The 26,145-nt window shown below is 42.1% G+C and overlaps 1 protein-coding gene across 2 annotated transcripts in view; it reads right to left on the reverse strand.

The window, feature by feature from the left end:
- Positions 1–790: 790 nt before the first annotated feature.
- Positions 791–26,145, reverse strand: part of LOC125460585 (monocarboxylate transporter 5-like) — a 52,959-nt gene continuing 27,604 nt past the window's right edge. For both annotated transcript variants that reach the window (XM_048548204.2, XM_059649637.1), the window contains exons 2-8: positions 20,267–20,399; positions 18,589–18,732; positions 17,303–17,464; positions 15,762–16,436; positions 6,191–6,402; positions 4,735–4,828; positions 791–2,042 (exon numbers count right to left, since the gene is read on the reverse strand). In XM_048548204.2, the coding sequence (XP_048404161.1) occupies positions 1,807–2,042; positions 4,735–4,828; positions 6,191–6,402; positions 15,762–16,436; positions 17,303–17,464; positions 18,589–18,732; positions 20,267–20,399 (1,656 nt within the window). In that variant the 3' untranslated portion in view covers positions 791–1,806. The remainder of the gene's footprint in view (positions 2,043–4,734; positions 4,829–6,190; positions 6,403–15,761; positions 16,437–17,302; positions 17,465–18,588; positions 18,733–20,266; positions 20,400–26,145) is intronic.

Consider the following 26,145-nt stretch of genomic DNA (forward strand, 5'->3'; position numbering starts at 1 on the left):
GAATTTCTGGTTTTGGGATATCTTTTAAATTTCTATCCCCTGGACTATGTAAGTTACAAACTGTGGCAGTACAGTTAACAACATCATAAGATATAATAAAATTCACTGAGATGAATAGTGTATCTAATTGTTTAGACTGTAATTAGGGATCGATATCAATTTATAACTGTCTGTAAGATTGCTTTTAATTGGTTATTTCCTCTTTTTATCTGATAAAGCATAAATCTAATTCATCCTCTTTCCAATCACATTTTACCTTTTCACATCTCAGTAGAAAATATTATTTTCTTAAATATAGACACCTGAATTGTTCCCCATTGGCCTCTTTGTCTCTGAAACAAAACATAATACATTAAAAAGTTTGCAATTCCAACAACAAAAATCACTACTATACCAACCACAATTGTGAATGTCTTGATTTTCTTCTGTAAAAGAACGTACAAACCCATCTAGGAATTATGATAATCTGTGACCTTGGGTAAAGTTTACCTTAATTCTTCATAATCTCAATTTTCCTACCAGTCTAACACAAACAGCTCAGTTGCCAGAGAAATAATCTTTCATCCCCCAAACAATTCAAAACAACCTGGAAAGTCTACAATTAAATAACAGGTAAAATTTGATGAGCAAAAAATAAGGAGGAATGTAAGAAATATAATTCATGTCCACTTTACATACAAGATCAGCTGAATTTGATGGCAGAGAACGAGAGACAGAATAAATCTACCTAGCAGAATAGCAAAACATCAGCCCAAACATAATTTCACAACAAATCAAGATTTAATAAAGATCTGGACAGGATTTATAGGAATTATGAAATAAAATAATATCCAACACAGACAGAAAGTGAGGGAGACAAGAGCAGGGAATTAACTTTTAGTGGGTGAAGAAAGGTACTGAATCAAACTGAATAAACTGGGAGAGAACAACTCTACTTTCAATCATAAAACACTGAGATGCGAGACTGAAAGGCCAATCAATAACAAATTGCCTTTACTCAGCAGCTTTAATATAAAAAAAATTCCCAAGGCACTATATAGAGGAAAGGATGGAAAGGAACAGATGCTATATTAATTAATGAACAACACTGCAGTCTATTATGTCTACAGTCAGCATTACATCCCTTAGAGAGCTAGATTTGAACTTGGAATCACTGATCCACATTCCACCACAGTGATACACTCGTCCGCTGTTACATTTTGGTCTTCTTTGTTCTTCATTCAATATACTTTTCCTCCCAATTTATATCACCTTTGCTACTTCATGAGCAAGGAAGTGAGGTGATATGTTCTCAGGACTTCCACAGTGTTCATAAAGGAATAATTCTATAATTTGACTAACTGTAACATTGGATTTCATTTTAAACACTAAGGGGTTCCAGTCGCTTCCAATCCTTTAAAACATCCATTTACACTGACTGTTTTACTCACATTAATGCCTCATTTGTCCATCATTAAATACACTCATTCAAAGCCTGTAAAATGAAAATATAAATATTGCTGTGTCGAAATGCTTATATTCTTCAGGATTCAATATGAATTTTCAAGTAAAGTGCAGCGCTCCTTCTTTCCAATGCTGATTGTCTTGGGATTTGTATTAAAAGTGAAACCAGAAAGATCCGTCAAACTTCCTGTTTCTTCTCAGTGTGACATATGACATCCATTTGCATTTCTTCTCTGTTGGACAGGAATGGTTTCATTCATTTATTACCTTGTTAAAACCACACTGAAGGCACCAGTACTGGCAAAACCCATTGGTTACTCCCAATGTCCATGTTCATTGAAGCAGTGCAGAGCAGGGCCACTTTCACACCATGCTTTCTAACTCTAGGTACTCCTTCACTGGTGGCTGCGCGAGAGATGGAGGGCGATTACACTCCAGGACCAAGTTATTGGAGTCTTCTATTACTGTTTTCTTACCCTCTTTGGACAGTTTCCTCTCAGCCAAAGGAACAAAGAATAAAACCAAGAATGAAACAAAGTAACAGGATCCTGCCAGCTGGAATGAAGCATCGTAATTTTTGGTGTAGTCATGAAGAGCACCTAAGATTCGCAGAAATAACAGAAATTAAACGTCAAATTTAAATCTTAAAAACCCCCTATTTGAATCAGAATTTTTTGTCTTTGGGATTTATGGAAGTGAGAATTACCCATCCTTGACTGCCCTTGGGAAGGTGATGATGAGCTGCCTTCTTACTTATAACTGAATGGCTTACTCGAACTGTTCAAAGGGCATTTTATGAATGAACAATGTTACAAGGGGAGGGGTGTTATAACATGCAGGCCTGACTAGAGAGCAATGGCAGACTTCCTTCTCCAAAGAACACTAGTGAGCTCAGTGGATCATTAGTAGTTGAATATGGTGACTATTAGTAATACAAATATTTTATGTCATATTTTATTTAGTTGATTGAAATTTCCTGTGAAAGTCTTGTGGAGCAGTGGTAGCATTCCTGCCTCTGACTCAGAAGCGCTGGGTTTAATTCCCGCATTAAAGGCTTATTGGCCACAGTACCACTTCATGGTGTTGGCCAATGGGAATCCTTCCATTACCTCCCTACTGTCCCTCAAAGGAAAGAATCTGCACCTTAAATAAAAAGTGATTCTCTAGCTGCTTTAGAGGTACTTAAAAATACAGCCCTCATTCACCAGGACAACAAGTGTACAGTACAGTACTACAGTATACCTATGCGGAGTGTGATTTTGCAGCTTTCAAAATTTGATTTTAAGAACGTATAAACAGAGAATCATTGCTTTGGATAAGAACTTGAAAACAGGTCTGCAACTTGAGTAAATCATGACTGATCAGCACAGGAACTCCATTTTAATTTCCTTCCCTCAATAAAATCTAGCTATTTCAGCCTCAGTAACATCCACAGTGGTTTGGCGTAGACAGTTCCAGATGTTTACTACCCTTTGTGTGAAAGGTGCACCCTAGGTTTGCTCTTGAACAGCCTTGCTCTAAATTAAATTCCCTGCGCCTGTCTCCTTCACCTGAGCAAATACTTTCTCTTAATCCAAACCTAAGAAATTGTTAACGAGTGTATCCAATCGCCCCCTTCATTGTCCGTATGTAAAAGGCTGCAAGGTTGGTGTAACCTGCTCAACCTTGCTCTCATAATTCAATCTTCTGAACCAGGGTAAGTATGACTCAGCTCACCACCAACTTCTCAAGGGACCTAGGGATGGACAAGAAATGACAGGCCAGCCAGCACCAGCAACTCCCACATCCCATGAGTGAATGGAAAAGGTATTTCGATATTTTACAATAATCAAGGCAATGCTGGGCTCGATTTTGCAAGGCTCTGTGATCCCTGTACCTTTTGTTTATGGTGGAGAAGCTGCCCGTTGCCATTTAAGTAGGCAGTACGAGGACAGCCAATTGGAGACCGACAGCTCTTCAGCACAGGTGGTGCCACCAAGAGACAAGGCCACTTCCAGTATTACATGAGGTGAATTTGCAGGGCCTGGCTGAAGGCTAGGCCAGGGCATGAGAGGCCATGTTGAGGGGCAAGTGAGGAACTTGAAAGGGGTTGGCAGTAGTGCCTTCCAAAGGGCACTGGGAGCCCAATAAAGAATTCCCATGCCACTCCACACCATCCACACTCTGAAACCTATCTGGTAGGCAACTCAATGTGGACTTCATCCATTGCAGGCTCAGTCTTAGCATTGGCAACATCAGAAATGGGCTGTAATTGTCCAGGTACGTGCCTCAATAATCGCATTAGAGAGCAGAGCGTCATTTCTGCAAAGGGTAAAATTGTCAGAGTGGGGAGGTCAATGAGTAGGCGACAGGTAAACTACATGCAGCGTTTCACATACACTCCGACTTCAAACCTGGAACTGGAGGTGGGGATGTCTTAGCATCAAGACCAGCTAACTACTCCTAAAACTCAAGCAAAGAATGGAAAAATAATTCAGCGAGCCAAATCACTAAGGGCGACAGTGAAGTCAAAAGGGCTCCTTGGTCTGCCATCTGGACAGACAGTGTCTCTGTCCTGGGGGAAATGTTGGAATTTTCCAGGAACTACAAGAGCTGCCCTTTGACTCCAAACTCTCTCCGGGTATGGGTTGTGGTCTGTCTGTTCAGTTCCCACATCCAGCTAACCATTGAACTCATAGCTACCTCCATCAAAATGGAGTAAACCAATTATGGGCAGATCTGTCCTCGGTGCATCGCATTTGGAAAGGCCAGAGTGTCACTTTGGACTGCTGAGGTTCCCATGCAGACAGGGACCTGGGACAATCTGAGGCTCAGGAGGTTACAGGGACCCTTTGAGGGGGTTGGCATCTGCTATCCTTAAGTGACAGGGGAGGGGCTTTAGGAGTCTTTTGGGTCAGTTAACTGTGGAGAAAATTGTCCTTAAGAAATGAATGAACGCGTTGGAACTGTTCAACTTGTCAAGGCCTGTCAACAAGTATCAAGAAAGGTGGAACTGTCAAGGAAGTTTTCAGAAGTCTCAAAATGCGGAGATTACCATTGACCGTAGTTGAATGTAGCTGCCACATTAATACCATGACTACAAGAATGGGTCAGACACTGGGAATTCCGCAGAGAGTAATTCACCTCAAAACCTGTCCATAAGGCACAAATCAGGAGTGTGACAGGATACTGTCCATTTGCCTGGATAAGTGCAGCTCCAACAACACCGCAGAACGTGTACACCATTCTGCACTGGCTTTCTCCTTTACTCATTTGCTAATACGTTCAGTGGGAGCAGGAGATTTCACTTACCTGCTGCTGGTGGTCCTATCAAACATCCAATCCCCACAAAGAACTGGTACAGGCCCATTCCTTTGTGTAGTCTATGGACTCCAATAAAGTCAACCTGAAAAAAAAAGCCGAATTCAGGCATAAACTGTGTTGTGAATTTACATCATTATGAAGCTAGGATTATGAATACTTCTTTCAGGGTATTTATCAATAAAGAGGTGGCAAGGCCCATAGCTCTAGGACAGGAATAATGTCCACCAAAGACTTCAACGTTAAATTCAAATCTGATATTAAAAGTTCTTTACTTCACCATGAATTTAGTCTGCTAACTTTTAGCCAAGATACTCTCTAACTGAAAAGATGCACCTGACATAACTTAAATATTTACACTGGGATCTATTGTAAAAGATCCTTGAGTTAAGTTTGTTGTAATTAACCATGGGACAGATAGTAAGATGTGAATTCTGAGCCATAAATATTGGTGTGACAACTTTCTGCACTTGTTTCTTTATGCAAGATAATATTATATAGAATTACATGGAATTCCAGTCAAGGAAAAAAATTATGCATTTCCCTGATCTAGCTTGGTGCATATACTTTACATGAATGTTTACCCACTTGAATTACATCTTCTCATTTTGCCTACAAACTCTCCTCCTCAGTGCTTATCCTTTCCCCTTGTGTTAACATCAAAGCTCCTCTTCAGTATGTCAATATTACCTGACAACTACTCCATTTAGCAGCAAGTCCCACATTCTCACTACTCTGTGTAAAAGACATCCTCATAAAATGGGTCTATCACTGAAAGCAGCTGTCCCCTATTTGTGTCCTGTTCATTAATGACTGGGTCCGAAGTAGAAACACTATCTCCACAACCATCCTATTGAACCCCTTTCACAATTCAAAAATTCTACCAGTTTCAGTCTTTCCTCTCAATTCTGACAGTGTTATTGTAAACCTTCTCAGCTGCACTTTTCCAATGTTTTCTGGAAGACCACATGATATACAGTACCATGAGGTGTGAAAGGGTGGTTCTGAAGAAGAGTTAGTGGAAACAAAGTACTAACTTTGCTGTCTCCCCACAGATATAGCCAGACCCGCTGAGTCTTTCCAGCAAATACTGTTTTTTGACACCGATGTGTGGTCTAAGCAAGATTCTCCACAAGGGTAACTTCAGTTTTTGAGTTCTAGTCTCTACAAATTAAACACCCTTATGTTTCTTTTTTATTGCACTCATTATGGTTTCCTCGAACTGTGTTGTTGCTTTTAGTAACTATTGGAGGCCAGAAAGGCTACTCAGATCAAGGGCGGGAAAATAATCCCAGCTACTTCAAACATTCCTTCTAGTGACTCCTTCCTGAGAAGTGGCCTGCGATGGCTGTAAGGTGATGGGCGAACAACATGTAGTGAGTCGGTGGGAGCAATCTTCTTGGGATAAGAACATTGAAGTTAACAGAGTGAATAAATTCCTTCTCACCAGGACTGGAAGCAACAAAGTCAGATAACCCCCACAGAATACAGCGAAGAACACTATGTACACCATTAGCGATGGGAACGTTTTTGCCAGGGGTGCCAGCAGATTGACAGCTCCACAAAACAGCAAGTAGATTTTGTGGTAATGATACTTTGCTATCAAGTTACGGTCAGCGACGTAGCCAGAGATAAGCTGAGCCACAATCTCAACGATGCCTGCAATGAAAATGTGCATTTTAGGAGAACCGTAACACACCAAATATTGGCAAAGAAAATAATTTAGTCAGAATCATACTGTACATACTCATAATTATAGAACTATAGAATTATACAGCACAGAAACTTGTTGTGGCAGGTTCAAACCAGCTCTTTGAAAGAGCTACCAATTGTACTACTCAAACAAATGCAATTTCTATGAAAAACAGAAGCTGGAGAGGGTCATTGGGTCCTTCAAGCCTGCTTTGCCATTTAATAAGATCATGGCTGATCTTCTACCACAGCTATGCCTTTTTAACCTGTCCTCCCAGCCCCTTCCAAGCCAAAGGCTTATCGATCTCTGCCTTGAATTTGCTCAACAAAGGAGAATCCAGCTCTCTGGAGTGGGCAATTTCAAAAATTCAAAACCTTTTGCGTGAAGAAATGTCTCTCATCTTGGTCTCAATCAGAATTATGGTACAATTCCAAATGTGGGTTTAAAAATAATCGAAATGGATTGATAAGTATAGGCCTGGGGGGAATAAGGCACCTGTTAGTTTTTGCTCACATTGAAAAAGTACTCCTTAAGGTGTCAAAAGGAACCGAGATTTATGTCGCGCATTTCGTGACCTTGGGATTTTCCAAAACAATTTATACATCCAAACTGATATGTTTGAAGCATTGTCAGTGTTATAACGAAGGGAATTACAGCAGAGATTCGCCCATTCCAGGGATTGGCAGCCGGGCGGTCAAGTTACTGGATTTGCAAACTATAGAATAGAGGCTATTGTTCTCGAGCCATGAGTTCAAATCCCACTTTAGCAAATGCAAGTTAAGGTCAATTAATTAATAAAGCAGGAATTTTAGTTCTAGTTGATTGTGAAACAATTGGATTGCCATAAGGATCTATCTGGTTCACAAATATCCTCCAAGGAAGAAATCTGCTGTCCTTAATCTGTATGTTCTCTGTGAGACTCATTGCCTATACAGTGGACTCTTACCTGCCCTTTAGAAAGGAGCAGACTAGCCAAGCTGCACCCAGCTCTCTGGCCTCTGCTCAAGGGCAGCTAGGGATGGGCCAGAAATGCTGCTCCTGCCAATGGTGCTCGCATCCCAAGAATTAATTTTAAAAATAAGACTTAAGTGACCAGATAATCTATTCAATTATCATTGTTGATAACAATTTGCCAGGAAAACACCCCAGTTCTCCTTCCAAAAATGTGCTGGGGCTCTTTACGCTACCTGAAAAAGCAGCTATAGCTTTCGTTTGATGACTGATTTGAAAGAGAGCAGCTTCAATGACGCAGCATTCCTCCTGCAGGGTCAACCTGGATTTTTATGCTCATGCAACGACTCATTTTCTTCGTTCAAAGTGCTCTAGAATGTTAGAACATAGAACATAGAACAGTACAGCACAGAACAGGCCCTTCAGCCCACAATGTTGTGCCGACCATTGATCCTCATGTATGCACCCTCAAATTTCCGTGACCATATGCATGTCCGGCAGTCTCTTAAATGACCCCAATGACCTTGCTTCCACAACTGCTGCTGGCAACGCATTCCGTGCTCTCACAACTCTCTGTGTAAAGAACCCGCCTCTGACATCCCCTCTATACTTTCCTCCAACCAGCTTAAAACTATGACCCCTCGTGTTAGCCATTTCTGCCCTGGGAACTAGTCTCTGGCTATCAACTCTATCTATGCCTCTCATTATCTTGTATAACTCAATTAGGTCCCCTCTGCTCCTCCTTTTCTCCGATGAAAAGAGTTCGAGCTCAGTCAACCTCTCTTCATAGGATAAGCCCTCCAGTCCAGGCAGCATCCTGGTAAACCTCCTCTGAACCCTCTCCAAAGCATCCACATCTTTCCTATAATAGGGCGACCAGAACTGGATGCAGTATTCCAAGTGCGGTCTAACCAAAGTTTTATAGAGCTGCAACAAGATCTCACGACTCTTAAACTCAATCCCCCTGTTAATGAAAGCCAAAACACCATATGCTTTCGTAACAACCCTGTCCACTTGGGTGGCCATTTTAAGGGATCTATGTATCTGCACACCACGATCCCTCTGTTCTTCCACACTGCCAAGAATCCTATCCTTAATCCTGTACTCAGCTTTCAAATTCGAACTTCCAAAATGCATCACTTCGCATTTATCCAGGTTGAACTCCATCTGCCACCTCTCAGCCCATCTCTGCATCCTGTCAATGTCCCGCTGCAGCCTACAACAGCCCTCTATACTGTCAACAACACCTCCAACCTTTGTGTCATCTGCAAACTTGCTGGCCCATCCTTCAATCCCCTCATTCAAGTTATTAATAAAAATTACAAACAGTAGAGGCCCAACGACAGAGCCCTGTGGAACCCCACTCACCACTGACTTCCAGGCAGAATATTTTCCTTCTACTACCACTCGCTGTCTTCTGTTGGCCAGCCAATTCTGTATCCAGACAGCTAAGTTCCCCTGTATCCCATTCCTCCTGACCTTCTGAACGAGCCTACCATGGGGAACCTTATCAAATGCCTTACTGAAGTCCATATACGCCACATCCACAGCTCGACCCTCATCAACCTTTCTAGTCACATCCTCAAAGAACTCGATAAGTTTTGTGAGGCATGACCTGCCCCTCACAAAGCCGTGTTGACTGCATTTGATCAAGCCATGCTCTTCCAGATGGTCATAAATCCTATCCCTCAGAATCCTTTCTAACACCTTGCAGATGACAGACGTGAGACTTACTGATCTGTAATTGCCGGGGATTTCCCTATTTCCTTTCTTGAAGAGAGGAATTACATTTGCCTCTCTCCAGTCCTCAGGTACGACTCCAGTGGAGAGCAAGGATGCAAAGATCCTCACAAGTGGCGAAGCAATTACACTTCTCGCTTCCCAAAGCAGCCGAGGACAAATCTGGTCCGGGCCTGGCGACTTGTCAATCTTAATGTTTGACAAAATTTTCAGCACATCAGCTTCCTCTATCTCTATCCATTCCAGCATGCACACCAGCTCTTCAAAGGTTTCATTCACTACAAAGTTCATTTCTTTCGTAAAGACAGAAGCAAAAAACACATTTAGGGCTTCCCCTACCTCCTCAGACTCCACACACAAGTTCCCTATGCTATCCCTGATCGGCCCTACTCTTTCTTTGACCATTCTCTTATTCCTCATGTAAGTGTAAAATGCCTTTGTGTTTTCCCTAATTCATTCTGCCAAGCCTTTCTCGTGCCCCCTCCTGGCTCGCCTCAGTCCATTTTTGAGCTCCTTCCTTGCCTGCGTGTAATCCTCTCTAGCTGAACTTGACCCTAGCTTCCTCCACCTTATGTAAGCTACCTTCTTCCTTTTCACAAGAATTTCCACCGCTCTCGTCATCCAAGGCTCCTTTATCTTACCCCTTCTTGCCTGTCTCAGAGGGACATATTTACTCATCACTCCCAACAACTGTTCCTTAAACAGTCTCCACATGTCTATAGTGCCCTTACCATGGAACAATTGCTCCCAGTCCATGCTCCCTAACTCATGTCTAATCGCATCATAGTTTCCTCTTCCCCAATTAAATATCCTCCCATTTTGCCTAATCCTCTCCTTCTCCATAGCTATGTAGAATGTGAGGCAGTTATGGTCACTATCACCAAAATGCTCTCCCACCACAAGATCTGATACCTGCCTCGGCTCGTTTCCGAGCACCAAGTCTAGAATGGCCTCTCCCCTCGTCGGCCTGTCAACGTACTGAGTTAGGAAACTCTCCTGAACACACCTTACAAAAACAGCTCCAATCAAATCTTCTGCTCGAAGGAGGTTCCAATCAATATTAGGAAAGTTAAAGTCACCCATTACAACAACCCTACTACGTCCACACTTTCCAAAATCTGCCGACCTATGCTTTCTTCAATCTCCCTGCTGCTATTGGGAGGGCCTGTAGTAAACCCCTAACGAGGTGACTACTCCCTTGCTGTTCCTAATTTCCACCCACACTGACTCAGTAGGCAGATCTTCCTCGACAATGGAAGCTTCTGTAGCTGTGATACCCTCTCTGATTAGTAGTGCTACACCCCCTCCTCTTTTTCCCCCCTCCCTATTCTTTTTAAATGTTCTAAACCCTGGAACATGCAGCAACCATTCCTGCCCCTGAGAAACCCATGTCTCTGATATGGCCACAACATCATAGCACCAGGTACTGATCCATGCTCTAAGTTTATCACTTTTATTCCTGATACTCCTTGCGTTAAAGCAAACACACTTTAACTGATCCCTTGGTTCCTTCCCAGGAAAATCCTTCCCACTAGCTGGTCTACCTCTTGCTACATGGAGGGTGTTTTTCAGAAGTAAGTCGGCAGAATTACAAATCATTGACAGCAAGGAAACAAGCCATTCTGCCCGCCTCCACATTTACTTTCTCACTCCTCTGTTATTTTTCATGTGTCTCAGTTCAACATAATAATTGCAGGGATGGGATCCAAGATCCTATGAGCACATCTCTGACAAATTATATTTGAACACATCAGGGACTATATTCCTCTTGAATTTCTTCTGAGGCTACGGCTAATTTCTATTTGGCATCCATGTTTCCACAATTAAGGTCAGCTGAACCACAACATTAGGGAATACACTGTCAGCCTTAGCTCATTGTTCATACTCAAGGTAAGTATGGAGTCATAGGGTCATATAGAATGGAAATGGACCCTTTGCTCCAACTATTCCATGCTGGCCGTGGTTCCAAACTAAACTAGTCCCACCTGCCTGCTCTTGGCCCATATACCTCCAAACAATTCTATTCATGAACTTATCCAAATGTCTTTTAAACTTTGTAATGGCACCTGCATCCATCTTCTGCCAGTTCATTCCACACACGAACCACACTCTGTGTAAAAGAGTTGCCCCTCATGTGCTTTTTAAATCTCTCTCCTCTCACTTTAAAATTTCCTCTGTAGGAAAAAGACCATTGTCATTCACCTCATGCACACCCCTCATGATTTTATAAACCATGATTTTATCAGGTCACCTCTCAACCTCCTACATTGCTGTGAAAAATGTCCCAGTTTTTCCAGGCTATTTGAATATCTCAAACACTCCATTCCCAGCAACTTCTTCTTAAATCATTTCTAAACCCTTTCCAGTTGACTAATACCCTCATACAAGAAGGCCTGCATCAATATCCACACTACTCTCAGTTGAGCATTTTGTTTAAGAGATCCGATCCCTGCTCTAACAAACGGCATATATCATCGAGGCTGATACTTGAGTGTAGCACAGATGGAGTGGTGTCATCGTGGATATCACAGTGAAGAATTCAAACCACATTTGATCTGCTTTCTCAGGTGGATATGAAAGGTCTGACGATGCTGGCAGTGGGAGAATTTTCCAGTTCAAGCATAAGTTTTTTTTAAAAAATTCATTCATGGGAACAGGCTAGACCAGCAGTTATTGACCATCCTTAATTACCCTGAGGGCAGTTGTGAGTCAACTATATTGCTGTCAGTTTGAGTCACATGTAGGACAGACCGGCTAAGGAGGGCAGTTTCCTTCTCTAACGGGCATTTGTGAACCAGATGGGTCATGATTAGACTCTTAATTCCAGATTTTTATTGAATTCCGTTTGGGATTCAGACCCAGGTGCCTAGAACATTACCTGGGTCTCTTGTCTAACAGCCTAGCGATAATACCACTTGACTGTTGTTGTCCCATAATTAGGGATAAGCAACAAATGCTGGTCCAGAAAGCAATAGTCACATTCCATCAAATATTTTTTAAAAAACCTTCACGCAACATTATCAATACATCAGTTGAAATGCAGAATACTAGCTATTCTGGAAAGCTGAAGTAAAGCCAGAAAGTTTTGGAAACAAATCAATAGGTTCATGATAATAAAATGTGAGGCTGGATGAACACAGCAGGCCCAGCAGCATCTCAATAGGTTCAGTGCTGTTCTCAAATCAACCTTATTGCCTTTTGGAGTCAACACTGAGTGTAACAATTTCAGACTGTAATCTCTTGTCCGCCCAGATTTGTTTCTTTCTTATTGCTTGTTCTCACTTTTACTTTATTCCAGTTAGTGGCATACCTGCTGTAACAGTGCCTTCGCATTGTTTTCTCTTTCTTTACTGGGCCCATCATTATTCCTTTTGGTCTTGGAAGGTAACTCTTCCATCATTCAATCTTACCCACCTTTCAATCAATTTTTCCTGACTTTCACTCTAGCACAGGCTTTTCTTTCATTCTTGACCCACCCAACCCTAACCCAAAGTCTATAACACTCTAACATTTCCCAATTTTGATGAAGGGACACAGATCTGAAACATTAACTCTATTTTTCTCTGTCCTCGCAGCTGCAGCTGGACCTGCTGAGTTTTCTCCTCTGCGTTCTTGTTTATTTATCATTAATGGTCACTTGATGCCTTTTTGCAAACTTGTTCAATGCCATATTTACTTTAGCACGTCAAAAACACTATGGAATTGTGAGTTGCAATTCCCTGCAAGCGCTCGCTGTCAATGTACATCCACGTTCTTTCCTTTGCTGACGCAAATCTATTTCTCACCACTGAGTGGTGCTATGTACCTATTGTTTGAGTTGGCCCCAACGACCAACAATAAAATGATGCAGGAAGATGCCTCGGAGCAGCAATCTCCTCACCAGCTAAGAAAGGAGTCATTATACCACCCCAAAGATCGACCTTGAGCAAAAGGCTCAAAATGGGCTAGTGCAGGAATTCAGAAATAATGGGAACTGCAGATGCTGGAGAATCCGAGATAAGAAAGTGTGAAGCTGGATGAACATAGCAGGCCAAGCAGCATCTTAGGGGCGCAAAAGCTGACGTTTCGGGCCTGGACCCTTCAGCAGATGCATCAGATTTTTCTGATGAAGGGTCCAGGCCCGAAACACCAGCTTTTGTGCTCCTAAGATGCTCCTTGGCCTGCTGTGTTCATCCAGCTCCACACTTTGTTATCTTAGTACAGGAATTCCCACGCTTTGCCCCACCGCGATCCCATTTCAATGCTGGAAAGGTGTTGGCACCCCTCAGTTAGGTCGAGAGGAGCATGTGGGTGGTGTGGGGTGGAAGATATGTGACATCAGTGAAATAGGGGTGGGGCAAAACGTCCAGAAGAACATAGGGTATGGAAAAGGGAGGGTTACGGCGCGGTTTCATGTTTTGTTTTTAACATTTTCACAGCTGCAGGAGCTTTGCTACAACATCATTCAGGCCACAGTCACAGTTTGCAAAGGGGTACGAGGATTTAAAGCTGTCTTACAGCCTTTGCTACAGTCAGAGCTCCAGGGAAACCACTGCTACCCTAAACTGAAGCCTAGGGGGCAGATTAATTTCGATCTTGTTGAATGGCAAGGCAGGCTGGAGGGGCTGAATGGCCTGGTCCTGCTCCTATTTTTATGTTCACTTTCTTTCATATGTTTATGCTTTTTTATTTCCTCAGTGGGAGACCCCAACATTTCGGCTCATGATTTCAGAAGTTCTGGGCAACTGCAACAAGGCACAATAATTAACCATTATTTCTGAAACATAATCTAGATTTTGTGTCAACAGTTTCAATGAATGCGATCAAAATAGTTACCATGACGTCACTCTGCAACTTACTCCATCTCGTACTGTATTTCTAAACATATCGCTGCTAATTAATGTAACTCACACATTGGAACAGCATGTACATTGCCACAATGGAAATCTTATTTATCCAAACAGAGGATTTCATGTTGTGAATCTTTCTATTCAAGAGGTTATAATATAGTTAAAGCAAAAAAAAATTGATTGGTCCTTTCTGATTAAATTAATTGAGTTGGGAATTGGTTTGCATTCAGCAGCTCTGCTCTAAGGAGCTTAGACAAAGGAGCCGAAATGAACAGTTGCCCACTTTCAGACTCTTAGCCAGGGGCAGTGTTCAGTTCACTATGTGCATGGTACAATAGCACTGGAATTTGAAAGCTTCCAAAGTTGGTATGGACAATTAAATAAAAACCGAAAGAACTGTGGATGCTGTAAATCAGGAACAAAGACAGCAGTTGCTGGAAAAGCTCAGCAGGTCTGGCAGCACCTGTGAAGAAAAAACTCAGAGTTAACATTTCGGATCCAGTGACCCTATGATTGTTTGGATAGAAATAGTGCACACAGGTAGCTGGATAAAGCAGGAGATTGGCCCTCAGTAAAAACGGCCAATTGGAAGAGCCAGCGCAGATACAATGAGCCAAATGGCCTCCTTCTGCATCATAATAATCTTGTGATGGATAACCAATCACCTTATCAGAATTTGAATTCCATGTAAAAGGTAGGGTAAAGTAGTGTAGGGCATGGGTCCCAGTCACCTTGTGTATCAAGTTCCCAATGCCCACTGGGGCTATCCTGATGGATTGAAGATGGATAACAGCAAGAAATGGCAAATTTTCTCACGATAAAGCATGAGAAATGAGTCAAATTTTTCTCATGTCCAGTGGAACAGGGAGAAAGGAAGTGCAGAGAGATGTTAGTGGTACATTTTGGTGGGAAGAACGAGGCAAGCCAATACAAACTAAAAGACTTATTTCTAATGGGTGTGGAGGAACAGAGGGACCTGGGGCAGTTTGGGAGGGGGAAGTGAATGTGTACAAATCACTGACAGTTCATAAATGGTTTATAAGACCGGCCAGCTCCCGTGCTTTATAAATCGAGCCACAGGGAAGGACAGCAGAAAAGTGATGAGGAACCTTTATAAAACACTGACTAAACAAGTGGAGGTGATATTGGTGTGACACTTCAGTGATGATGCAAAAGGTACAAAACGTTTATTGAGAATTGTTCCAGAGGTGGGGGACTTCAGGCTTGTGGATAGATCAGAGAAGCTGGGGATGTTCTCCCTGGAGGACAGAAGACCTACAGCCGATTTGATAGAGCTGCTCGAGATGACATGAGCTGATAGAGAGGAGTTGCTTCTCATTGGCAGAAGGACTGAGAGCCAGAAGATGCCTGATATAAAGTGACGGTGATGAGGGAAAACATAGATCTGGAATGTGACAGCTGGAAATGTGATGGAGACAAATATAACTGAGGGACTTGGACAAGAATCTGATGAGAAACAAAACCTTGCAGAGCTCCAGGGAAAGGCCAGGGGAGTGCGACTATCTGAGTTACCCACGTAGAGAGTCAACACGAAAAATGACATGCCGGCTGAATGGCCTCCTCCTATGCTGTAAACATTCGCATGACTCTGTGAAACAAATAATTAAACACAGCAGAATACAACTTCCTCCGGCATCAACACTTATCCACTGCTGATGAAATTCATATCCAAACTGTTTTTTTTTATCATGGTGATAAAGTGTAATTGAGTGACAGAAAGGGAACAGAAGAAATCGTTTGTCTCTATGAATAATTGTAGATGTACATAACTACATAGTACTTACCAGCAACCGAAATGAGTAAGGTGGCTTGGAATGGCTCTAGGCCCAATGCCTTGGCCTTGGCGACCACATGAAAATATGGTATGTAATAGGCCAACTGGCTGAAAAAGGTGCAAATTGTATAAATAATAAAGACCGGGTTTGTCAACAGAGTAAAGTCAATGAGGTTTCTCACACTATCAGAAACAGACTTCAATTGTACACCAAATTCCCTGCACAATCCCTTGTGTCTTGTGTCTGTTGGCATGGTAACTGTGGCTAGCAACTGGTTTGAGTCACCATTTTGGACTTTGCAGCCAGGTAGAGCAGATGAATGCAACTGTTTTAACGAAAAAGGATCGTGGGAAGAGGAGAGTTCCTTAGGCTGTAAAATTGACAATCCATCAGCAGCACTGGGCTCCGTGGCTTGTTTTGGATCACTTTGTAAAGAATTAAAATCTTCTTGTCTGTTCTGACTTGAGAGAGATCCCCTGACTGGTTTGGCACAGCGATGGATGGGAGGCTGTGCCCTTGATACTTCAGCAGCGATCATGTCCTTTTTGTCCTCGGGGAGCTGCCGCTGGTAACATTCCCTCTGATCGCAGTCCTCCGGCTGGTCTTGCTTCAAATAAATTGGACGATTCAGCATCCCCAGTGGAATCAGGTGCAGTGTTAGTCCGCACAGAATCAATATCGCACCTTTGCAAATATAAGGAGCAGAGCAATCACTTTAAAAAAATAGTGCTAAGTGGGATTTTACATTATCTAGTTTTCAATAAAATAAGTTGGTGATGCCCATGTATATCTATATTAAGCAAACAACTGTACAGGGAATAACAGAAACTTAATAATGAGGCAATTAAGTCCTAATATATGTTGATGATGCATATGTGGCCTTGAGGTCCATGCCACAATCTAATGGTGTGGTCTAGATTTGATTTTCTATATAAAGGATAACTTTCTGAGGCACCAATCACAGAACACAGTCTGCAGAAATAGTAGGAACTGCTGATGCTGGAGAATCTGAGATAACACAGTGTAGAGCTGGATGAACACAGCAGGCCAAGCAGCATCAGAGGAGCAGGAAAGCTGACATTTCGGGTTGAGACCCTTCTGAAGAAGGGTCTGAAGATGGGTCTCGACCCAAAATGTCAACTTTCCAGCTCCACGCCGTTTTATCACAAAACAAAGTCTTTCGACAGAGGAGATTTTGGTTAGATGATTCTCAAGGATTTTGGGACTGAAATAACTCCACAAAAGCCAATATCCTGTCACCAAGTCACTCTTTACTTACACATATATAGTACATAATACTGACCTCACTAGCACAGAGCCAACTTCTGAAATGAACAGAAACCCTCACACTCCTGTTTATATCTATTTGCCAGGATTCCCTGATTAGGTTAACAGTCCCAATCAGGGAACTCATATTCTATGAGCTTCACCTCATTCCAAACACAACAGTGACCCTGACCTCAGGATTAAACAGGGGTCAACAATTGTTGTTTGTATTTCTGATTAAGTTGTGCACTCAGTAAACTGATCGCATTGTAATGAGAACCTACCTCGCCAGCCATATTCGTTGAGAAGATACTGCAGGAATGGAGCCACAGCGAAAGTGAGTCCTGTGCCAGAACGGGAAATGGCACACGCTGTGGTGAGCTTTCTGCGGAAGTATTTGGTTGTGTTCAGAGCTGCAGCCTGGGACAGGAAGGCAAACCCACACCCTACAAAGAGATATCAACAGGTATATGACCATTGATGAACGGAATGAGAGAACACAGGGTGAATCACAACCTCTTACCTTGGGGATGCCCTTATTATCAAAAGTTTTTGCCATTAAGCCAGAGCTACAGCATACCAAGTTGGAGACTTACTGATGCGATCTGCAGCAAGGGAGGGGAAAAGACCATGATCTCCCACATGAAGAGCTTCCCAGAGTCGGCAATATTGTCATTCAGGAAACATAAGCCGGCTGGAGGATTTTCACATCTTGTCCCCATGTCCCCTATTCTGAGGAATGGGTCATCGGACCCAAAACATTAACTCTGATGTTTTTCTTCACAGATGCTGTCAGACCTCCAGAGCTTTTCCAGCAACTTCTGTGTTTGTTCCTTAAAAACTATCCCAATGACTGTCCTTTTGATCGTGTATCCTAATATCTCCTTACTCAACACTGATGATGCTTGAGAACACTCTTAAGCAGCCACTTGGAACATTTTTCCATAGTAAAGGTGCTCTATGCAGGCAAGTTGCTGCTATGTGATGAGGAAGAGGAATATTTAGATGCCTGTTACTGGGTCAATACCGCACAGGATTGGGGTAAATCTCTCTCTTGGTACTACGCTGGAAATGAGTGAAGAGGGTAACAATAACTTCCCTTACATTCAGAAAAAAGATAGAAGGTTAAACGGAATGATTTGGTGCTTCACTTGGTAAGCGCACAGTACACCAAAAGTGTGGCATCATTGAATTTTCTCGTGTGTAAGGGCAGTGCCCGTGGGCCTACTCAATGCCTGTGTGTGTGATGAAGGGACCTCCTTCAATGTATGGAGTGTCAGCAGTTGGGGGTATCTCTAATTGTTAGATTTGGCTAGTCTCCATATGCTCTCCTTCACTCAGAGACTAGTCTCCCAGTCTGAGGCCCTGTCCCCCAACTTAGAGCAAGTATTTAAGCAGCTCCTTCATATTATTTAAGTCAATCACTGCAGAGGGAAACAGTTCAGCCCACTGCCCTAGAGTCTGCCACACAGGAAAATGAAGGGGTGGAGTTGAAACCAGCTCTTCTAGCTAGTAAAGCTTTACTACAAAGGGGGTTTCTCGTGTACATTTTACTCAAGATAACTCTTACCTGCCAATAAACCAAGTGTGACATAGAGGAAGGCAATTCTGTCAACGAATGAACTTAAGAACAATCCAGTAGATACCATGGCTGCCCCCAGAATTCCAGTTTGTTTCTCGCCTATCTTTGCACAGAATATACAAGCAATTGGACCTGGTACAGAAACAAAATCCCAAAACAGTATTACTCAAGGGAGAAAATAATGGGAAAGATCCCATTGTGCTCCTCTATTAATATCAGCTCAGATCTATTTCCATTGACAACATTCAATGTTAAATGTACATTGACCATCCTCTCAGACACATGATTAAGAAGCCATATACTGCAAGCAGTAACAGGTTTTCAGATAGGTATGTTACACTTGGCCTTATCGGCATTGGGCTGGAGAATTTAAAACCTGATCAGTGATCATTGCTCCTCCTGCAGTGGGCAAGGCAAGAATTTGGCCTGTTTATAATGCTACCCACTAGCAGAACACTCTATCCAGCTCCTTACACTCAAATGTAAAACAGAACCTCACAGAATGAAGATTATTTGAGGATCTGTAAATGTGACGATGCTGTCTTTTTAAAAGGCTACTCTGTTCTGGTATTGTTTTGAAGAGAGTTTGTAAGGGAGAATTGATGAAATGGCTCATGAAGATGACTTAAGCAAACAACTTTTGAGGCCTTAGGCCTTTTTTTAACAAGTTCGAACATTGGAAGCAGCTTGAGGCCAGCTCTTAAAGACCAGGCTTTCTAGTTGTTTTTAGCTTTAAGCAGTCAGAAACTGTTTGAGGTCTCAAAAGATTTAAAAGCTTCAGTGAATGTCTCTTGGCTGCTACACTCACTGAATGTTCTCTTGATGTTTCTTCCTCCTGGGCTGGAGAACTGCATGTCAGAATCTGTGTCTGAATTTGACTTTTTGCCAAGCGTTGTTTTTTTATGGGATATTACCATATATGACGTGAATTAGTCATAGGTACTGTATCTATTATTCAGTTAAGTTTTACAGCAGTTAAGTTATTCTAAATTCCTCCTTCTTTTGTTTGCATTTTAATCACAGTGTCTAAATAAATTGTGTTTTTCTTAATGTTAAATAGTTTGACCAGTCACATCGCATCTGGAACATGACATTTCATTTCTCCCCTCAAAATAAGCAAAAGCTAGGGTTTAGGCTACCTTCTGATCTGGTCTGATGCATAACACTGAGCATAATGCCCTAATCTCCTGCATGACAAAGTAAATTAGAAGATGGGAAAAGTGGCAGATTGGGGGAAAAAAGTTGTACATTATCACTGCAAGCCTAACCTACATTTTACACCCAAGTGTAAGGGGCTCAGTGCTTTAATTTTCAGTTAGATAGTATTACTGATGCTAACTGCTTTGCTCTTCTGTACAATGAGATGTTATTGCGATTTCGTTGCCAGAGATAGTGATTCCCAGTGAAGTTTATTCCAGAATGTCGCAATTATATTAGCTACTCATGTTGGTGCTTTGCAATGCACTGACATGCATTCCAAATGTACAAATATTGCTGCATTCTTCACAGCAATCCAAAGGGCGAGGCTAATGCTGTGGGCACAAGAGGTTCAATCCCCACTGCAGTCGACTTTAAATTTATTTGATAATCTCTTAATACTGTTGATATGCTGTATAGTTATAAATATTTCTATACCACGCAGGAATGCATTATATTTTCATAATACCTGCAGTTAAACGTACACATGACATTATTGATCCAATCCAGCTGATCTGTTCCATAGAGGCCTGGAAAGTTTCCTGAAGTGCCGCAGATAAGATCCCAAATGATTTCAGTATTCCCATGGCCAGTACATTGATCTGCATGAATCAAAGGGATAGAACAAAAATAACATTCAGTTCTCGAAGCTGGGTATTTGCCCCATGGCCACCAACAGCTAAGCAATGTGACGTGTGTAGTTATCAATGGAGGATTGTAAATTAGGATCCGATACAACACAGACCATTGTTCAACCAACAAACTGTGCAACTATTTCACAGCTGTACACAGCATTGCTTTTGATCATCACTAGTGTTATTGTTTCTTCATTCCAGCAATGATGTTTTGCTACACTTCCATTAAGTTAAATTGTTTATTCAACTGGAATTACAAAACCACTGCAACCTCCAACAGATATTGTTTAGAAAGAACCTTTAACACCCCAATTTGCTTCATAGTACCAAAAACTTGAATTTATATACAGCCTTACATATGGCTTAAAGTGCTTTCCAAGAGCATTATGAAACAGAATTTCGCACCAGGCCACATACGGAGATATTAGGGTGGCCTAAATCTTGGTCAAGGAGATTAAGCAAGCAAAAGGTTTAGGGCAGGAATTACAGAGTTTGGTTGGTTTCAGTTTCCTAATATTTAGTTGGAGGAATTACAAAGAGATCTTGATCAATTGGATCAGTGGGGTGAGGAGTGGTAGATGGAGTTTAATTTGGATAGATGCTGTGTATTGCATTTTAGTAAACCAAACAAGGGCAGGAATTATACAATTAATGGTAGGGTCCTGGGTGGTGTTATAGAACAGCAAAACCTATGGGTTCAGGGACATAATTCTTTGAATAGACAGAATGGTTAAGAAGGTATTTAGCACGCTTGCCTTCATTGCTGAAACCTTTGAGTATAAGAGTTAGGACATCATGTTGAGGTTGTCCAGGTTGTTGGTGAGGCCTCTTCTGGAGTACTGTGTGCAGTTCTTAACCCCTTTAAATAGGAAGAATATTATTAAATTGAAGATGGTTCAGAAAAGATTTACCAGGATGGAAGCTTGAATTATGATAATTGACTGGATAGACTGGGACTTTTTGCACAGGAGTTTAGGAGATCGAGGGGTGACCTTATAGATGTTTATAAATCATGAGGTGAATAACAAGGGTAGTTTCCTTAGGGTGGGGGAGTTCAAAACTAGGGGGCATATTTTTAAGGTGAGAAGAGAAAGATTTAAAAAGGACATGGGGGCAACATTTTTAAACAGAAAGTGGTTCATGTGTGGAATGAGCTGCCAGAGGAAGTGGTGGATGCAGGTACAGTTACAACATTTAAAAGACATTTGGACAAGTTCATGAATACGAAAGGTTTGGAGGGGTATGGACCAAGTGCTGGTAGATAGGACTAGTTTAGTTTCGGAACATGGTAGCATGGAATGGGTGGACCAAAGGGTCTGTTTCTATTCTATGTGGCTCTATAACAGGCTGCGGTAGGGCACTGTGTTGCAGTTTGGGTTTGTCTGGGCAACTGGATTGCTTACACATTTTAACCCACTGATCCCTTGTGGAATATAGATTGTATATGACACAGAATGCAGAATGCTGTTATACTGGATGAAACAGTCTGTATCTCCTGCAAGATTCAGATGTTCTACTGACCCTGTTGATGGTTACAATAGTTGCTATGGAGTTAAGCATGTGCAGTTGCTGACCAGCCTCCAAAATGCAAATGTGCATCCAACTTATCGCAGTGTATTGGTAGCTTATTTTTGGGTTTGCTTATAAACATTTTTCTGAAGGGTATAATAGATGTTGCAGCAGTGATCAATCCCATAAATCTTTTAGCTAACTGAACTTTGATGAAATCACATTTTGTACCTTTGTATCACCTGCCAATGAACTGGTCAGTTGTTTCACATGGCTGTTATATAAACAATATGAACTTGAGCCTGTATGTCCTGAATTTGACTTGAGCTTCAAACTGATATTCTAAAATCTGTAAAATATTATCAACGTCTTCGTGGCCATCACTAGACTTTATTCTTCTTTACCCCTTTCGTGACCAAAGCAGTAAGAGCTTTGACTCACTTTTTTCCTTGTCAACTATTTCTTGATCCACAAAGTAAAGATTGACTCTTTCTTGAAATAACCGAAGATCTGACAGAATGTCAGTGGACTGCCATTCCATGCTCAGATGTTTACTTTCCATTTTTATTATAGCCTTATGTCCTTTAAAACTGCCAGAATAAATGTCTGTATTGTGTATTTTCTGTTTTCTTACATTTGTTGTTGGTTTTAAGAATGCTCTCTCCTATTTATCATTGCTTTGGCAGTTGGCTTCCCTTTTATTGCTGTAGGCTCTTGAAAAATAGTAGGCTGTTGTAACAGGCTTGTGTCTACAGGCTGTCCGGAGAGACCACTCTCACCGTGACTCCCTTGTTCGCACCACACTGCCCTCCAACCCCACCACACCTGGCACCTTCCCCTGCAACCGCAGGAAGTGCTACACTTGCCCCCACACCTCCTCCCTCACCCCTATCCCAGGCCCCAAGATGACTTTCCATATTAAGCAGAGGTTCACCTGCACATCTGCCAATGTGGTATATTGTATCCATTGTACCCGGTGTGGCTTCCTCTACATTGGGGAAACCAAGCGGAGGCTTGGGGACCGCTTTGCAGAATACCTCTGCTCGGTTCGCAATAAACAACTACACCTCCCAGTCGCGAACCATTTCAACTCCTCCTCCCATTGTTTAGATGACATGTCCATCATGGGCCTCCTGCAGTGCCACAATGATGCCACCCGAAGGTTGCAGGAACAGCAACTCATATTCCGCTTGGGAACCCTGCAGCCCAATGGTATCAATGTGGACTTCACCAGCTTCAAAATCTCCCCTTCCCCCACCGCATCCCAAAACCAGCCCAGTTTGTCCCCTCCCCCCACTGCATCACACAACCAGCCCAGCTCTTCCCCTCCCCCCACTGCATCCCAAAACCAGCCCAGCCTGTCTCTCCCTCCCTAAACTGTTCTTCCTCTCACCCATCCCTTCCTCCCACCCCAAGCCGCACCTCCATTTCCCACCTACTAACCTCATCCCACCTCCTTGACCTGTCTGTCTTCCCTGGACTGACCTATCCCCTCCCTACCTCCCCACCTATACTCTCCTCTCCACCTATCTTCTTTTCTCTCCATCTTCGGTCTGCCTCCCCCTCTCTCCCTATTTATTCCAGAACCCTCTCCCCAACCCCCTCTCTGATGAAGGGTCTAGGCCCGAAACGTCAGCTTTTGTGCTCCTGAGATGCTGCTTGGCCTGCTGTGTTCATCCAGCTTCACACTTTATTATCTTGTGTCTGTAGGTGGAGGTTGTGCCGAAAAAAAAGAGTTGTAATGTCATGTGCTCTATTTTTTGACAAATTTCATAGAGGCAGGATGGTGGAATCAGCCAACAATTGGACACAGTTTTTAAGGCTGTTTTAACAGACAAAATGGTTTTCACTGCTGGCATGGTATGGTCTGAGTGCTGCCCTATATGTTAGTTCGAGTAGCAAATACCACAAAGCATTAAGAAAGCAAAGAAGCTGCCTTGAAATGCAGCCTGGTCCATTATGTGAATTGGTTACATGTCTGTACACAAAAAAATGTCTCTGCTGCAGGCTCCTCAATGCTAATTGCCTTAAATGCAACCTGCCAATGTACAGGGGAGGGGCCAAATCACCAATGGAAGTAACAGAGTCTAGACTGTATTCTCCATGCCAGAAAGAGACAGATCACATTAGGGTAAGTCGCTGCAGACAGGTCTCATCCATCATATTGGCCGGTGCTGGATGCCACTGACTGTGGACAACAGGTGCCTAGGGAGTACGCCCTGAGCGGCTGGTGCCCAGTGTCCCTCTCAGGGGTCATTCAGACCAAGTGGCAAGCTGAATCCACCAAGTACATGCTCTGCTTTCCTTGTTGAGTTATCCCGACATCCAGTTTGTTTGGTGTGTTTGTTAAGATGGGAGTGTGAGTGAGTAATGAAGTGAGTTGTGGTGTTAACAGGGTGTTTAACAAGTGTTAATTCCCCATCGACTGACATCTCTTGCTGCCTCGTGAGAATCTCACCTCGGCGCACGTGAAAAGCATAAAAGACGGAGCAAGATGATCAAAACATTGAGATAGGCCTTGGCAGAGGTATCACCTGATTCTGCCACACATCTCACCATAACCCTCAACATAGCCTTTGACTGCTTTCTCAACCTGTCCTTAATGATTTGTGCACATTTGCTTCATGTCTCTCTGTTCCTGTACCCACTTTGGAATTGTACATGGTTCTTGTTCATCTTACTGAAGTGAAGCATTTTTTCTTTCACCTCTTTTTGCTCTTGATATTATCTGGAGATGGATGAGACCCGTCTGCAGCGACTTACCCTAATGTGATCTGTCTCTTTCTGGCATGGAGAATACAGTCTAGACTCTGTTACTTCCATTGGTGATTTGGTCTGGCCCAGTCATCATCGAGTGGCTATTCATGCAGCCACATCACACCATATTCCTCCCCAACTTGCACAAATCACATAAGAAGAGAAGTAGTCAAGCAGTCTGAATGTCTATTAGGTTTTTGCTGAGTCAGAGGACACAGGTTGCCAAATAGGTTGTAGTTTCCAGTTTCCAGTTTATTAGTACGCTCCTTTGAAACAGAAATCTGGCCTTAATTTCATACGCCTTGGCTGATACGGTGTCATTTATCTTCGTCAATTATTCAGTGGGTATTGCCCGAAAGCTAACAGTTATTATTCAACCCTAAATGTCACTGAATTAGCTTGTGAGGCTATTTTCAAGTCCAATTTAGAAACAACTACATTAGTCTGAGTCTGGAGGCACATGGAGGTCAGATGAGTTAAGTCTGGCAGATTTCCCTTTTCAAGGGCAATTTGGGAATGGACAACAAATGCTAGTCTAGCCAGTGATGCCCAGACCACGTGAAAGATGTTTTTAAAAATTGTATTGTGAAAGGGTAATAGCGAGCCATTTTTTTTCTCACAACACCATCATTGAAATTAAATAAAAACCAAAGAACTGCAGATGCTTTACATCAGGAACGAAAACAAAGTTGCTGGAAAAGCTCAGCGGGTCTGGCAGCATCTGTGAAGATTAAAAACAGAGTTAATGTTTCAGGCCCGGTGAGGAAGGGTCACCAGACCTGAAACATTAACTCTATTTTTTCCTTCACAGATACTGCCAGACCCGCTGAGCTTTTCCAGCAACTTTTATTTTTGTTCCTGATTTACAGCATATGCAATTCTTTCAGTTTTTACTCTGGATTACTAGTGCTGTATTGCAATGATTAAATATCCACTAAATAATTTCCAGAATGACTCTCAGTTTACCATGGTTAGATTTATTTCCCTATTTAAATGTCCACGTTAAAAACAATTGAGGAACCATCATTAGTTACTGAGAAAGAAATACTTTCTTGTTTAAAAAAAAAAGCCCTTGTCTTTCTGTGACCTTTTCTTATTCATCTTCATGTTGCACAATTCAAACATAATTCTGAGTGAAGTACAAAATTATAACAAGTGAAACTTTTTTTCCAATTGTTTAGTTTGCATGGATCATCAAATGGTATATGACATAGGAACCCAAACGGAAATTGTAATTAGAATACAGACTAGATCAGAATATCTGAAGAATTGTACATTCATGAGTAGGTATCTCTATTTTTAAGACAAATGTTCTATTGTATCTTAACATTTATAACTTTTATATGGCATAGTTCCAAAGGTCACATACCACTCCCAAATTACAGCATACTACGCAACTCATATGACATTACAAGATTTTCATCACAATGTCATGACACAGGAACAA

This window comes from Stegostoma tigrinum, chromosome 11, assembly GCF_030684315.1.
Source record: "Stegostoma tigrinum isolate sSteTig4 chromosome 11, sSteTig4.hap1, whole genome shotgun sequence".
NCBI classification, from domain to species: domain Eukaryota; kingdom Metazoa; phylum Chordata; class Chondrichthyes; order Orectolobiformes; family Stegostomatidae; genus Stegostoma; species Stegostoma tigrinum.